This window comes from Taurulus bubalis (genome assembly GCF_910589615.1).
Source record: "Taurulus bubalis genome assembly, chromosome: 11".
In the NCBI taxonomy this organism is placed as follows: Eukaryota; Metazoa; Chordata; class Actinopteri; order Perciformes; family Cottidae; genus Taurulus; species Taurulus bubalis.
The window spans coordinates 1233095-1248751 of record NC_136599.1 but is presented as its reverse complement, the minus strand read 5'-3'; the positions used below and the strand labels follow the sequence as shown (position 1 = coordinate 1248751).

General features: G+C 46.3%; 1 protein-coding gene across 1 annotated transcript in view; it reads right to left on the bottom strand.

The window, feature by feature from the left end:
• Nucleotides 1-2389: 2389 nt before the first annotated feature.
• Nucleotides 2390-15657, bottom strand: part of LOC306743103 (suppressor of tumorigenicity 14 protein homolog) — a gene marked incomplete at its 5' end in the record, with an annotated part of 15655 nt that continues 2387 nt past the window's right edge. Inside the window, 18 exons of the mRNA XM_079225585.1 lie at nt 2390-2807; nt 4380-4519; nt 5502-5773; nt 6161-6344; nt 6643-6768; nt 6941-7057; nt 7157-7264; nt 7680-7784; nt 7897-8030; nt 9578-9678; nt 9943-10040; nt 10443-10579; nt 10827-11055; nt 11304-11339; nt 11824-12008; nt 12604-12674; nt 12762-12892; nt 13923-14085. Coding sequence (XP_079081711.1) covers nt 2646-2807; nt 4380-4519; nt 5502-5773; nt 6161-6344; nt 6643-6768; nt 6941-7057; nt 7157-7264; nt 7680-7784; nt 7897-8030; nt 9578-9678; nt 9943-10040; nt 10443-10579; nt 10827-11055; nt 11304-11339; nt 11824-12008; nt 12604-12674; nt 12762-12892; nt 13923-14085 — 2499 coding nt within the window. The 3' untranslated portion in view covers nt 2390-2645. The remainder of the gene's footprint in view (nt 2808-4379; nt 4520-5501; nt 5774-6160; nt 6345-6642; nt 6769-6940; nt 7058-7156; nt 7265-7679; nt 7785-7896; nt 8031-9577; nt 9679-9942; nt 10041-10442; nt 10580-10826; nt 11056-11303; nt 11340-11823; nt 12009-12603; nt 12675-12761; nt 12893-13922; nt 14086-15657) is intronic.

The following is a 15657-nucleotide window of genomic DNA, read 5'->3' as shown; positions in this document are numbered from 1 at the left end:
TTCAGTAAGCTGGAACTAAAACTAAAGACTCCAGTTCTTCATCAGTCTAACTTCTCTGTCCTGAACAGTGTGATCCTGAGGGGACGACCAGAGGACCTTAAAGCGAGAACCCTGGTGAAGACGGTGCAGATTCTGATTCTTTAGGTCCTACTCTTTCCAAAAAGCTGTCTTATTAGAATGTGGGCTGTTGTTAGGGCCCCGTAACAACTACTACAGTTTGAACAACTCAGTGACCGCTCAAGAAGGCATTTTGGGGAAATCTTGCTCATATCGTGTTGGATGTTCATAGGAACATAATCTTTTAAAAGTGATTTCTTTTTGCAGATATACATTTTTTTCCAAGTATTGGACAAAGAAAAGAAATTCTGGATCCAAAACTGGTTCCACCGTGCTTAAAGGTTCAACCTGGAACTCTGGGTCGTGACCGAAAGAACGAGGTTTCGGATACAAGCGGCCGAAATGAGCTTCCTCCGCAGGGTGGCCGGGCTCAGCCTTAGAGATAGGGTAAGGAGCTCGGACATCAGGAGGAGCTTGGAGTCGAGTCGCTGCTCCTTCGTGTCGAAAGGAGTCAGCTGAGGTGGTTCAGCATCTAGTCAGGATGCCTCCTGGACGCCTCCCATTAGAGGTTTTCCAGGCACGTCCAACTGGTAGGAGACCCCGGGGAAGACCGAGGACACGCTGGAGGGATTATATCTCCCGGCTGGCCTTGGAACGCCTCGGGATCCCAGAATGAGCTGGAAAGTGTTGCTGTGAGAGGGAGGCCTGGGTCGGCCTGCTGGACCTGCTGCCACCGCGACCCGACCCGGATAAGCGGCTGATAATGGATGGATGGATGACTGAGTACACTTCAGAGTGAAACCTGATGGAGCAGCGCCCTCTAGTGGCATCTGCACTGATCACGTCAGCCACAAGAATCTTCATGATCACAACTGATCCATACGACTTATATCAGTAACAGTAATTATTAATATTGTCGTGTTAAGTTGGTGAGTTGTGTTGCTGTCAATGCCAAAAGTCAAAAGAAGACGTGTAACCGTCGTAGAAAGATGGATTTACCTCTTAGTTCTGCTCTTCATCTTGATTTGTTCAAACATTGAGTTTGGACTTTTTCATTTTCAGAAAGGAAATAACACGACTGCCAACATATTTTATTCAAAAACGTGGATTATCACTATAATTATTATAAAAAATAATTTGTAATTATCTTATAAATACATTTTGATCAAACAAGAACATTTCTATATTAATCAGAGAGTCTGGTGTGTTCAGGATTACATGAGCACATGCTACAATGAATTTAAATCATCACACAAAATTACATCATTTGGCATTTTTCTTTTAATTGTGTTATTATATCTTAAAAAAGTAGTTTAATTATCCTGCAACTCAAACTAAAAGTGTAACTGGATAAAAGCAATAACTGATTGATAAGAAAACACTGTACAAATAACATAAATAAATACATTCAGCAGGAAAGAGTGAGAACAAGAAATGTAACAAGAGATGAAACTTTACACAGAAGAAGAAGAACTGACATCAGAGGGAAACTAAACGTATTCCTGTAGCCTCGGAAATCACTTAAAGTAATACAGATTGAGTTCTAAAACTGATCCACATCAAGAACAATTCATTATTGGCATCTAAGTCCAATATACGATTTATAAAAAAGGGTTTCAATGACTTTTATCTTAATTTTTTGCAACTTTAAAAGTTGTTGTTCTGTTTGTTTTGTTCTGCAAAGCTTCAGGAACCTTTGAGGGTTCCTTTAAATATATCTGCAGCTCATTGGTTCCCTGAGGAACTCCGTCACGAAGAACTCCCGAGACCTGATGGTGGGTTTGAGGTGTTTTACTGGGTTAGATGAGGAACTGGGACCACCAGACATGGCCCCACCTGCACCAGTGCTTCTTGTCATTGGCACCAATAGAGACATTAAATATCATTATTATTTCAGATGACAACGTGCTGCTTAGTGATTGGACTTCTAAATATTTATTGGTGTTACTTAGCAATTTAATCACAATAAAATAGGCTGACAATAAGACAGACTAAATAAATACTTTGGACTGAACGACTGAACCAATTATGGATTCAACAAATGATGAATCAATTGGATTTATAAATTACTGTTAGATCTGACTTCACGGCTCCTCCACTAAGATAAAGGAGACGACTAGTGTCCTAGTGAGGACGCTAGGTTGTCTCCTTCAGACTCTTTTTAGAAACCGCCTTTTTTAAGAAGAGCTTCAAACGTCACCAGAGGGGTAATTACTGATATATGTATTTATATATGATATTGTTGGAGAAAAAACACATATACATATATATATATATATATATATATATATATATATATATATATATATATATATATATATATATGCCCGACACGACCACACAAAGTATTAACTGAACCATCTGGAGCTTTCATCTGAAGATCACAACATCAAATGTGTTATTTCTATACGCCGGGAGAAAGCACTTAATATTATTACTATAACATTATGATCTTCATTACCATTAATAGCGACAGGAAGCAGTTCTTCTGCTTCGTTGATTCAGAGATGATTTGCAAAGTTGAAAACACTTAAGAATGAAGGTTTTGCCAGAAATATCAACAGTCCAGAGGCGTCCAGAAGGGGGCGCTACACGCCCGTCGTCTCTTTGATCCAGCGGCGGAATTTGGTGACCCGGGTGTAGACGCCGGGTTTGTTCCTGCGAGCGCAGCCGTCGCCCCAGCTCACCACGCCGGCCAGGAAGACCCGCCCACTGGGGCCGGTGACGGACAGCGGGCCGCCGGAGTCGCCCTGAGAGAGTCGGAGAGGACGGATACAGGTTTACCTCGACAGGACAGGACGGGTTCTACCAAGACCTGCATCGAGGTCTGGCTTTAGACCCGAGAGGAAGCTTTAGAGAGCAACTAAACCCTCAGTGTTGACTTGAACCCTCAAACCTAACACATGAAGCACATACTTCTATACAACCAGAGGAGTCGCCCCCTTGTGGTCAGGAGAGAGAATGCAGCTTTAACACATGAAGCACATACTTCTATACAACCGGAGGAGTCGCCCCCTGGTGGTCAGGAGAGAGAATGCAGCTTTAACACATGAAGCACATACTTCTATACAACCAGAGGAGTCGCCCCCTTGTGGTCAGGAGAGAGAATGCAGCTTTAACACATGAAGCACATACTTCTATACAACCGGAGGAGTCGCCCCCTGGTGGTCAGGAGAGAGAATGCGGCTTTAACACATGAAGCACATACTTCTATACAACCAGAGGAGTCGCCCCCTTGTGGTCAGGAGAGAGAATGCAGCTTTAACACATGAAGCATAGACTTCTATACAACCAGAGGAGTCGCCCCCTGGTGGTCAGGAGAGAGAATGCAGCTTTAACACATGAAGCATAGACTTCTATACAACCAGAGGAGTCGCCCCCTGGTGGTCAGGAGAGAGAATGCAGCTTTAACACATGAAGCATAGACTTCTATACAACCAGAGGAGTCGCCCCCTGGTGGTCAGGAGAGAGAATGCAGCTTTAACACATGAAGCACATACTTCTATACAACCAGAGGAGTCGCCCCCTTGTGGTCAGGAGAGAGAATGCAGCTTTAACACATGAAGCATAGACTTCTATACAACCAGAGGAGTCGCCCCCTGGTGGTCAGGAGAGAGAATGCAGCTTTAACACATGAAGCACATACTTCTATACAACCGGAGGAGTCGCCCCCTGGTGGTCAGGAGAGAGAATGCAGCTTTAACACATGAAGCACATACTTCTATACAACCAGAGGAGTCGCCCCCTTGTGGTCAGGAGAGAGAATGCAGCTTTAACACATGAAGCATAGACTTCTATACAACCAGAGGAGTCGCCCCCTGGTGGTCAGGAGAGAGAATGCAGCTTTAACACATGAAGCATAGACTTCTATACAACCAGAGGAGTCGCCCCCTGGTGGTCAGGAGAGAGAATGCAGCTTTAACACATGAAGCATAGACTTCTATACAACCAGAGGAGTCGCCCCCTGGTGGTCAGGAGAGAGAATGCAGCTTTAACACATGAAGCACATACTTCTATACAACCAGAGGAGTCGCCCCCTTGTGGTCAGGAGAGAGAATGCAGCTTTAACACATGAAGCATAGACTTCTATACAACCAGAGGAGTCGCCCCCTGGTGGTCAGGAGAGAGAATGCAGCTTCGTGTATCAGTGACTTCACTTGGTCTAAACACTGACTTCATCCCTTCCATCCGCACACAAACACACAACGTTCCGGTTCATATCTCGTCCCTGCAGTGGTGCTAGTGAGTATTGGTGTGTGCATGTTTTCCAGATCTTTTTCTTGATCGGGTTCCATCTCATGATGCTGTGTGGTCGGCGTTACCTGACAGGCGTCCACGCCTCCTTTGAGGACGCCGGCACACAGCATCCTGTCGGTGACGACGTCGTCGTCCATCAGACTCTTGCACACCGTGCTGTTGATGATCCGAACCTCCGCCTTCTGCAGGATGGTGGCAGCCAGGCCTGACGACAACAAGGGACCAGATTTAGACTCAAACTAAAGTTTAAAATGAATACAAACAAATCACAACGAACCACATCTAGCACAAGGACTACTCTCCATGTCTGAATGCAGAAGGTTTAGTAGACGGTCCAACTAAACTGATCAAAGATCCTCTGTGATCTCTATGAACAAGATTCACCAACAATGCCTCCTTGAGCTTTTCAAGCTGTATGGTTCAGGGCCTTAACAACAGCCCACATACTCATAAGACACCTTTCTGTAAAGATTAGGACCTAAGCAATCTGAACCTGCAACTAATACCACGTTGTAAAGGTACTTATTAAAGGGTTTAGTGAAACGCTACGATCTCCACGGCAAGTTTACGTAAGAACTGGAACTTAACGGTTATTTTAATTTGTTTTAAATCATACATCTCTTCTCACAAGGGTTACGCTATTGTAGCAATTTAAATGAAGTTAAACAACCATGTGGTTACGGAGAAAATTAAGGAAATTTTTTTTATTCTTTTTGAAAATGAGGCGCCAGGGGGCTTGGGCCAAAACCTTCTCCTTCTGTTTCATTTATTTTCTGTGTCGCCTCACTTCCTTTGTTGCATCACTTCCTGTGTCACATCACTTCCTGTGCCTCACTTCCTGTGTCGCCTCACTTCTTGTGTGACATCACTTCCTGTGTCGGCTCACTTCCTGTGTCGGCTCACTTCCTATGTCGCCTCACTTCTTGTGTGACATCACTTCCTGTTCGCCTCACTTCCTGTGTCGCCTCACTTCCTGTGTCACATCACTTCCTGTGTCGCCTCACTTCTTGTGTGACATCACTTCCTGTTCGCCTCACTTCCTGTGTCGGCTCACTTCCTGTGTCGCCTCACTTCCTGTGTGACATCACTTCCTGTGTTGCCTCACTTCCTGTGCCTCACTTCCGGTGTGACCTCACTTCCGGTGTGACCTCACTTCCTGTGTCAGATCACTTCCTGTGTCGGCTCACCTCCCTCTCTCGTGGCGCCCCAGCCGGTGATCCACGCCTCTTGGCCTGCTGGGAAGTCGTGGGAGGCGGCGGGGAGGCAGATGGGCCAGATGTTCTGGTTGAGCGTGACGTTGGCGTGCAGCTCCATGGCGGCGATGTCGTTGTCGTAGGTTACGGTGTTGTAGGCGGAGTGAGCGACGATGCGCTTCACGCTGCGGCGAACCGTCCACTCATTGACCTGACTCTGAACATGCAGACCCAACAGCACCTCCCACTGGTCAGCCTGGGAGTAGCTACACACACACACACACGCACACACGCACACACATATATATACACACACACACACACACACACACACACACACACACACAGACATATATATACACACACACACACACACACACACACAGACACATATATATATATATATATATATATATATATATATATATATACATACACACACACACACACACACACACACACACACACACACACGATTAATTAAACTATTTAATGAATGATGTCATAATAACTGAGTTATTGTACTTCTACTTCCTGATGTTCTGTTCCCAAACAGGAGCAGAACTTTTATTTTGAAACTCAAGGCCTGAGCAGACTGTAATTATAAACAAGTTGACCTTCATAATAAAAGCTTGTGTCAGAGCTCCTCCCACCTGTTGGGCCCGTTGTCCTGGACGCAGTGGGCGGCGGTCAGAAGCCAGCGGTTGCTAAGCAACGAGGCGCCGCACACGTGGCCGGTGCCGCGCACCTGGAGGCTGACCTGCCACGGCCACTCCCCCTCCCGCGAAGAGACTCCGCCCACAATGCGGGAGCTCCGGTACGGCCTCGTCCCACACGCTGAACACACACACACACACACACACACACACACACACACACACACACACACACACACACACACACACTGTTATGACTGTAAGCTATTATATTGAGTACTTGAACAGTGCTACGAAGCAGTGTTCTAATGTAAGTTTATGGAGCTTTTATTGTGAAGGGACAAACGGAAGGAGAGGAAACGCTCTAGTGAAGTGTGGAACGAGAATACAAGTGGTTTCCTTCTTATATATATATATATATATATATATGTGTGTGTACATATGTGTGTGTGTGTGTGTGTGTGTGTGTGTGTACGTACCACACTGGTCCTCATCAGAACCGTCCTCACAGTCCGGTTCTCCGTCACACTCTGGGTTCAGTTTGCTGATGCAGCGTCCGGTTCTGCAGCGGAACGTGAACTCTGAACACTGCTGCAGCTCCAGAGCTGGAGGACAGACCGCCCGTCAGTACTGCGAGTACTACTAGTACTGCTAGAAGTACTACCACTAGTACTAGTAGCAGTAGAAGTACCACTAGTACTCCTGCTGAACCTACTAGTACATACAGCTCATCCTGGTTATCACGCTTTGAGAAAGAAGAGAAGAAGAAGAACTTACATTTCTCACATCTGGACTCGTCCGACCCGTCGGAGCAGTCGTCCTTCCCGTTACACGTTAACTTCTCCGGGACGCAGCGGTGGTTTCTGCAGGAAAACTCTCCCGGTTTGCATTTCACTACGAAGACAGTGAAACAGCTCCAACGGTGAGAACCTCTCAGCTTCATGTGCAGAAACATCTTCATCATCAGCAGCTTTCCTCTCCAGCTCTACTCACCACAGTCCTCCTCATCCGTGTTGTCTCCGCAGTCGTCCACCCCGTCGCACCGCCAGAACTTTGGTTTACAGCGGCCATTTTTACACTTCATCTGCGCCGCCTCGCACTCTGGAAACAAGGTTCAAGGTCTTTATTTTGCCATTTGTGCATAGACCAACAGTCCAGACACATTGGAATGTGTTGTGCAGGGCTCTGAGTCAACCGTTTAGGAAATAAAAACACACTATAATAAGAAAGGGAAAAAAATATAAAATATAAAAACACTATACATACGGTGGTATATGTACAGAAGGTGGTAGTATGTACAAGAAAGGGATTAGATACAGTTTTAAAAAAGTGTTAAATAACAGTAATAAAGTCCTGAGTGCTGTTCCTGGATTGTGAAAAGAGGGAAAATGCGAGAGATTTTGAGAGTTGGAGGAAAGTTATGTGGGGATATTGCACACAGATACGCGTCAGCTGGTCCCTCGCTTCCACGCCCAACGGTTCCAACTGGAGACGACGTATGTGGAGGGAAACTCACGGCAGTTGTCCTCGTCACTGCCGTCTCCGCAGTCGTTCCAGCCGTCGCACTGCAGCGTCTGGTTGATGCACAGGTTGTTGGTGCACTGGAACCTCCCGGGACAAGCTGGGCGACACAGAGGAAGGGAATCGAGCTCAAAGCTGAAGAAAAATCGCCCAGAGAAAGCGGCCAGAATTGGTAGCGAGAATACATTTGACTCAAAAGGAATCCGTCTCACGATTGGTCGGGACGAAGGCTTCGTACTCGGCGGTGAAGCCCTGGTCCACGTAGGACGAGTCGGAGTAGAACTTGACGGTCATCACGTTGCTCAGGCTGGTGACCACGCTGCTCTTGGGCTTCCTGCCACACAGCCTGCGACACGGGGACAGAGGAGGATCAGCAAGACCACGAGGACTCTGAGACCACGAGGACGCTGAGACCACGAGGACTCTGAGACCACGAGGACGCTGAGACCACGAGGACTCTGAGACCACGAAGACCACGAGGACGCTGAGACCACGAGGACGCTGAGACCACGAGGACGCTGAGACCACGAGGACTCTGAGACCACGAGGACGCTGAGACCACGAGGACTCTGAGACCACGAGGACGCTGAGACCACGAGGACTCTGAGACCACGAGGACTCTGAGACCACGAGGACCACGAGGACCACGAGGACGCTGAGACCACGAGGACGCTGAGACCACGAGGACGCTGAGACCACGAGGACCACGAGGACGCTGAGACCACGAGGACCACGAGGACGCTGAGACCACGAGGACGCTGAGACCACGAGGACTCTGAGACCACGAGGACGCTGAGACCACGAAGACCACGAGGATGCTGAGACCACGAGGACGCTGAGACCACGAGGACTCTGAGACCACGAGGACGCTGAGACCACGAGGACTCTGAGACCACGAGGACTCTGAGAACACGAGGACGCTGAGACCACGAAGACCACGAGGACGCTGAGACCACGAGGACGCTGAGACCACGAAGACCACGAGGACGCTGAGACCACGAGGACTCTGAGACCACGAGGACGCTGAGACCACGAAGACCACGAGGACTCTGAGACCACGAGGACGCTGAGACCACGAAGACCACGAGGACGCTGAGACCACGAGGACGCTGAGACCACGAAGACCACGAGGACTCTGAGACCACGAGGACTCTGAGACCACGAGGACGCTGAGACCACGAGGACGCTGAGACCACGAGGACACAACGTCTGTCCACTATTTACGGACGAGTTATGATAAAGGGAAATCTGCTTGAGACGTGGACAAAACCTCAAAATAGACACGTCGGTCTTGTCTTGTCAGGCTCGACTCGTCGGTCTCGACTCGTCGGTCTAGACTCGTCGGGCTTGTCGGTCTATAGGGCGGCTGTAGCTCAGAGGGATGAGTGGTCGTCCTGCAATCACATGGTCGCCGGCTCGATCCCCAGCCTCCCCATGGGTCACATGTAGAAGTGTCCCTGAGCAAGACACCCAACCCTAAAATTGCTCCCTGGGCGCCGATCAGGGCTGCCCACTGCTCCTTAATACTAAGGATGGGTCAAATGCAGAGAATACATTTCATGTATGTACTATGACAATAATCTGGTCTGGGCTCAACTTGTCGGTCTTGACTCTGGACTTCACAGCCAAGACTTCAGATTCACTGTTGACTTGTCAAACTGAGACTTTGTCCCATCTTGGCAAGTCACTGGTTCATTAAAAAGGTCTAGACTTAGTCCCAGAACCAGTTTAATGGCGTCACAGCGTACTCGCCCAGTCTTTTGTCATATCTACATTTTTACGACCGTGTCAAATATCCGACGAGTCAAATATCCGACAAGTCATCACATGTTGACGTCAGAGTCACGTCCCGGTTTTTGAGTGCGCGGTCAGGCGGTAGAGACGAGCGCTGACCTCTGACCGTTGACGTCGACGTAGTCGCCGCCGCACTGGCTGCTGTCGTTCCCCAAGAAGAACTTCTTGAACTGGACCTTCACAAACTTTTCTTTGGGGGCCTGAAGAAGAAGAAAAGATCCGGAGAGAAGACGTCCGTCATGACCGTCCAACCGGCGATATTGATACAAAATAACAGATCATTGGTTGTTCCTCATTATTCCAATAAGATGAATCCTCACATATTTGATAACCTCCTGACTTTCCCTTTAGCATCACTTTTACAAAACCAGTATGGGGATCCTATTCCTGCTCTCAAAAGGATGAACCCAGAACATTGTAATGACCCCATGTTCTCTCATTGGAACAATGCCAGGAGGCCTCACCTCGATGGTCCAGACACACGAGGTGTCTGGAGGGTAGTTGGAGGGGAAGAAAGGCGACGAGAAGGAGCCTCGGTCTCCGGTCAGCGGTCCGCCACACTCTGAACAACAGGACGCAGAGGTCAGAGGTCAGGGTCAGAGGCCACACCCCTTTGATGACACAACGATCACGACGACAGAGGCGGAGCCTCAGGAGGTTAAAAAAAGAGCAAATACTCGGAAACAGCTGATGCAATTTAACACCTCATACATTTAGTAATTGTTTTGTGGGGAGAACAGAATGATATCAAGAAACTAGAGCAGTGATCTGCTTTTACGTTTATATGTAGAGAAAGTTAAATGCGACTCGTTCATAAAAACAACTTCTTGTTTTGTTCCACTAAGAACGTCAATGACTTCGACTGATGTTATTTCTGTACTTCCTGCCATACTTTGTTGGAACATATACATAAATACACATATATATGTATATATATTTATATATATAGTGGTTCCTGTCGTACTCTGCTGGGCCACAGGGATCTGGGAGTAGTTGGCCCTGAAGCCGGGGAAGTTCTTCTCCTCGCTGGTGATCAGAACCAGCAGCAGGACGTTCCCCGAGGACAGGAAGGTCAGGGACTCATGGGGGTACCCGCACTGCCTGGGGAGGAACCACATGCAGGTCAGTCGCATCATAGGGAAAGGTTACGAGATTCATCTGTAGAGACACATAAAGGCTCCTTTTATTCTTAATTAAATGATGTGTTTCAGCATAGATATGGTGAGTTATAAACACCTATTGATATACAAAACCACCTCCAACTATCCATACAAACACATCTGTCCCCTCAAAGCTTTGTCTTTACATCGGGGTCCAGGACCGCCTAAAGTTCTGGTCTGGGTCTCACTCTGTCAGGACCCGCTTCTGGATGGGAGCCAGCGAGTCGTAGATCTGGATGAAGTCCTTCTCGCAGTCGTCCTCCAGGATCAGCGTGTGGAAGTCCAGGCGGACTCGGTGGCCCGGGTCGGCCCTCAGCCTCCACTGCAGGTAGACGTTGGGCGGGTACGAGGAGTCGGGGAACCCCGGAGACCGGAGGACCCCCGGGGTGCTGACGTGGAGGTTGAACGACTTCTTCACTGGAAAGATGAGAATCAGGGAAAGAAATGAGTGGAACCAAGCGGAGACCATGGAAGTGAACCATGGAAGGTCACTCAAGGTCAGTCTGGTCCAAGTGAACCATGGAAGGTCACTCAAGGTCAGTCTGGTCCAAGTGAACCATGGAAGGTCACTCAAGGTCAGTCTGGTCCAAGTGAACCATGGAAGGTCACTCAAGGTCAGTCTAGAGGTCAGAAGTCTCCAACAGGACACTTGTGATGTTCCTCACCCATCAGAGATGTCCTCGTCATGCGCGGGTCGATCGCTGAGGAGACAAGAGACGTTTAAAGTTTAAAGTAAGATATATAAAACTATATATATATATATACATATATATATATATATATATATATATATATATATATATATATATATATTCATAAAACAAAATATATATATACACACACATCTATTAATATAATATATTCATAAATATATACACAACTATAAATAAAAATAAAAATAACTATAAATATATAATATATTCATAAATATATACACAACTATAAATAAAAATAAAAATAACTATATATATATATATATATATATATATATATATATATATATATATATATATATATATATATATATATATATATATATATATATACACACACACACACAATAAATATAATTATTGTCACATTTATATCCAAGATTTTGCCAACAAATCTCAAACTTCATCTAAAATAAAAGTGACTATATCATTTGGTTTGGCCGCTGGGTCATTATGGGATGGCGGCTCAGACCTCTGGAGATGACGTTGTTGACGTCCAGGGCGTCGGTGGGCCTCAGCATCAGCCGTCCTTCCCGCCGCCGGCTCCCCTCCGGCTCCAGAGACTGGATGGCGTCGTCCAGCGCCCCCTGCTGGAGGACGTGCACGTCGAACTCAGACTGGTAGTACGCGACCACGCCGCCGCCGCCGCCGCCCTCACTGCAGGATAGAACACGCAGTTATATACAAGTCTGTTTCCCAGGTTTAGCCTAGCTTAGCATGAAGAAACAGCTAGGCTAGCCCCCTGCTCCTGGAAGACTTTTACTTTTAAACATCTGCAGGAAGTCTTTAAAATAAATATTATGAAGATCAAAGATCGTAGTTCTACAATAATGACAGCCTTCATACACACATAGTACTTTATACTACATCATATTGTGTAGTCAGTGTGTCATTGTTGTACTTTATACTGTACTACATCTCAGAGCTACATGTTGTACTTTATACTGTACTACATCTCAGAGCTACATGTTGTACTTTATACTGTACTACATCTCAGAGGTACATGTTGTACTTTTACATGTACTACATCTCAGAGGTACATATTGTACTTTATACTATACAGAGGTACTTTTTGTTAAAGTTGTACTTCTTCAGTTAAATAAACTTGAATCAGTTGAAAAAAAAACTACATTCATATATTTCTACATCAGTCGGGTTCCAACTGCAGTAGTTTGGACTTTCCTTGTGTTTGAGTACTTTTACACACGTGAGTATTATGGGATGCAGACGTCTCTGCTAGAGGAGCTCGTACCTGAAGGCCTGGACCGAGGAGCCTTTGAAGTGTTTGGCCAGAACGGAGTTTTTAGAGTAAATGAGCTTCAGCTGAAAGACAAACAGGATCATAAATACATCAATAAGTACTAATGATGCCACATTGTTAGTACTTATTGATGTATTTATGATCCTCACCTGCCGGCTGACCAGCGAGGCCAGGTGAGTGAACTGTGGGCTGCCGGGGTCTTCGTAGTCCGGCAGGAAGGGCTGGTTATTGATCCCCATGGAGCCGATGTAGAGCTTCTGCACTCTGACGTCACGGCGCACTGAGGAGAGAGGCGGAGTCAGAGGGGGCGGGGCCTAACATCCTGGTCACACGGTCACTTCTGCAGCCTCGACGAGTCATTAACTTGTTCTCCTTCCTCATAACGGTGGGAAAAGGGAAGTTAGGTTGTGGAACGTGAAGTTAGGTTGTGGAACGTGAAGTTAGGTTGTGCAGCGCTTTGACCTCCGTGTTGGTTCACAGCACAACGCCGTGAACGCAGCAGAGAAACTGACGGACACGACCAGCAAATCCCAAATAAAATAAACCACAGGAAAATAAAATAAACTACAGGAAAATAAAATAAACTACACTAACATAAACTACACTAAAATAAACTACAGGAAAATAAAATAAACTACAGGGAAATAAACTACACTAAAATAAACTACAGGAAAATAAACTACACTAAAATTAACTCAAATGAATTCAAATGAATTAAAATTAAATTTTAAAAAATTACACTAAAATAAAAGAAATTACACTAAACTAAAATTAAATAAAAACGTTAAAAACTCCAAATAATAATAGAAACTTGTTATCAATCACATATATATATATATATATATATATATATATATATAGTATACGACTGTAAACTGGGCCCAGTAACATGTATAAACATACCTTGTTATTGTGCATTCAATACTAAATTGAAAGGCAGTGGCAGTTTTAGAATGAACCCTAAACATATCGTGGGGATTCAACTGGTGGAGGAAACAATGTTATGTCTTCTACAGAATCTGATTAAAGTAAATGGTATGTTTGTAAAGAGATTTTAAATGAGACACGAAGTATAAAACGTTTTGATCACAATTGCGTTCAAGGACCGTCGGGAAAGAGAAAATCAGACGTGTTTTTACAGCTTCCAGCTGATGAACCCTGTAGTTTTGGTGATCGTCTAAAGGAAACATGGCGGGTTCAGCTCCTTAGAGGCGCTGTGTTTAAATACAGGTCTGGATCTGGTCTCAGGTCAGCTCCTTAGAGGCGCTGTGTTTAAATACAGGTCTGGATCTGGTCTCAGGTCAGCTCACAGTGGAAGTGCCAGACCAGCAGCCCGCTCAGCAGCGCCACGCCGGCGGCCGCCAGCAGGAGGCCGCCCCCGATCCACAGCGTCCTCCTGCGGCCCGGCTTCTTCTCCAGCCGCTTGGTGTCGGAGGCCGGCAGGAACTGGAGGTTCTGGTCCCAGTCCTGGTCCTGCAGACAGGGTGGGGGGGGGGGGGGGGGGGTTAGTGGGCTCACCGGGACCAGGTCTGGGAGGACGAGGACCAGCTGGGGTTTTAACTTCCACAATTCTTCAAATTTAATTTAATTTATGTGATAGAAGTCAGGAAAACAATGGAATCCATAAACACAACATAGTGCCAACAAGATTGATACATTTTGGAGGAAAAATGGCTAAACCGACTTCATGTATTTATATTTGTAGAGGTTCTTTTTTATGTGAGACGTGTGGAGAGAAGAGATTTTCAGCTGCTCTAGTTGTGTGTTCAGATGCTCTAGTTGTGCGTTCAGATGCTCTAGTTGTGCGTTCAGATGCGCTAGTTGTGCGTTCAGATGCTCTAGTTGTGCGTTCAGCTGCTCTCTAGTTGTATGTTCAATGGCTCTAGTTGTGTGTTCAGCTGCTCTAGTTGTGTGTTCAGCTGCTCTAGTTGTGCGTTCAGCTGCTCTAGTTTTGTGTTCAGCTGCTCTAGTTGTGTGTTCAGCTGCTCTGGCTGTGCGTTCAGATGCTCTAGCTGTGCGTTCAGATGCTCTAGTTGTGTGTTCAGCTGCTCTAGTTGTGTGTTCAGCTGCTCTAGCTGTGCGTTCAGATGCTCTCTAGTTGTGCGTTCAGATGCTCTCTAGTTGTGCGTTCAGATGCTCTCTAGTTGTGCGTTCAGCTGCTCTAGTTGTGCGTTCAGCTGCTGTAGTTGTGTGTTCAGATGCTCTAGTTGTGCGTTCAGATGCGCTAGTTGTGCGTTCAGATGCTCTAGTTGTGCGTTCAGATGCTCTCTAGTTGTATGTTCAATGGCTCTAGTTGTGTGTTCAGCTACTCTAGTTGTGTGTTCAGCTGCTCTAGTTGTGTGTTCAGCTGCTCTAGTTGTGTGTTCAGCTGCTCTAGTTGTGTGTTCAGCTGCTCTAGTTGTGTGTTCAGCTGCTCTAGCTGTGCGTTCAGCTGCTCTAGCTGTGCGTTCAGATGCTCTAGCTGTGCGTTCAGATGCTCTAGTTGTGTGTTCAATTGCTCTAGTTGTGTGTTCAATTGCTCTAGTTGTGTGTTCAATTGCTCTAGTTGTGTGTTCAGATGCTCTAGTTGTGCGTTCAGATGCTTTTCATTTGTGTGTTCAATGGCTCTAATGGTGTGTTCAGCTGCTCTCTAGTTGTGCATTCAGATGCTCTAGAGTTGTGCGTTTAGATGCTCTAGTTGTGTGTTCAGCTGCTCTCTAGTTGTACGTTCAGATGCTCTAGTTGTGCGTTCAGATGCCCTCTAGTTGTGCGTTCAGATGCTCTAGTTGTGCATTCAGATGCTCTCTAGTTGTGCGTTCAGATGCTCTCTAGTTGTGCGTTCAGATGCTCTCTAGTTGTGCGTTCAGATGCTCTCTAGTTGTGCGTTTAATTGCTCTAGTTGTGCGTTCAGCTGCTCTAGTTGTGCGTTCAGATGCGCTAGTTGTGCGTTCAGATGCTCTAGTTGTGCGTTCAGATGCTCTCTAGTTGTGCGTTCAGATGCTCTCTAGTTGTGCGTTCAGATGCTCTCTAGTTGTGCGTTCAGATGCTCTCTAGTTGTGCGTTCAG